This window comes from Buceros rhinoceros, unplaced genomic scaffold (assembly GCF_000710305.1).
Source record: "Buceros rhinoceros silvestris isolate BGI_N320 unplaced genomic scaffold, ASM71030v1 scaffold42933, whole genome shotgun sequence".
NCBI lineage: Eukaryota > Metazoa > Chordata > Aves > Bucerotiformes > Bucerotidae > Buceros > Buceros rhinoceros.
In genome coordinates this window covers 1-251 of record NW_010402587.1, presented here as the reverse complement: position 1 = coordinate 251, position 251 = coordinate 1, and the positions used below count along the sequence as shown (strand labels likewise).

At 61.4% G+C, this 251-nt stretch overlaps 1 protein-coding gene across 1 annotated transcript in view; it reads left to right on the top strand.

Annotated features, from left to right (window-relative positions):
- NME6 (NME/NM23 nucleoside diphosphate kinase 6) overlaps positions 1–229 on the top strand; it is a gene marked incomplete at both ends in the record, with an annotated part of 680 nt that extends 451 nt beyond the window's left edge. The window contains one exon of the mRNA XM_010132681.1: positions 126–229. Coding sequence (XP_010130983.1) covers positions 126–229 — 104 coding nt within the window. The remainder of the gene's footprint in view (positions 1–125) is intronic.
- Between the last annotated feature and the right edge of the window lie 22 nt (positions 230–251).

The window sequence follows — 251 nt, the reverse complement described above, 5'->3', positions numbered from 1 at the left end:
GTGGCTGCTCTGGTGCGGCCGGGCCTGGCACTTTTCTGTGCGGCTTCTGCCCTTCCCTTCGGAACGCAGCTCCTGGTCACGGTGCCACACTGGCACCCCTTGTCTTTTGCTCTGTTTTTTAACAGACTCGCCAGCATCAGCCAGCAGAGAAATTGCCTTCTTCTTCCCAGAGTTCAACGAGCAGCTCTGGTACCAGCAGGAGGAGCCACGCCTGCGCTGCGGGCGGGGGGTTTACAACCTGGACGGGCGGG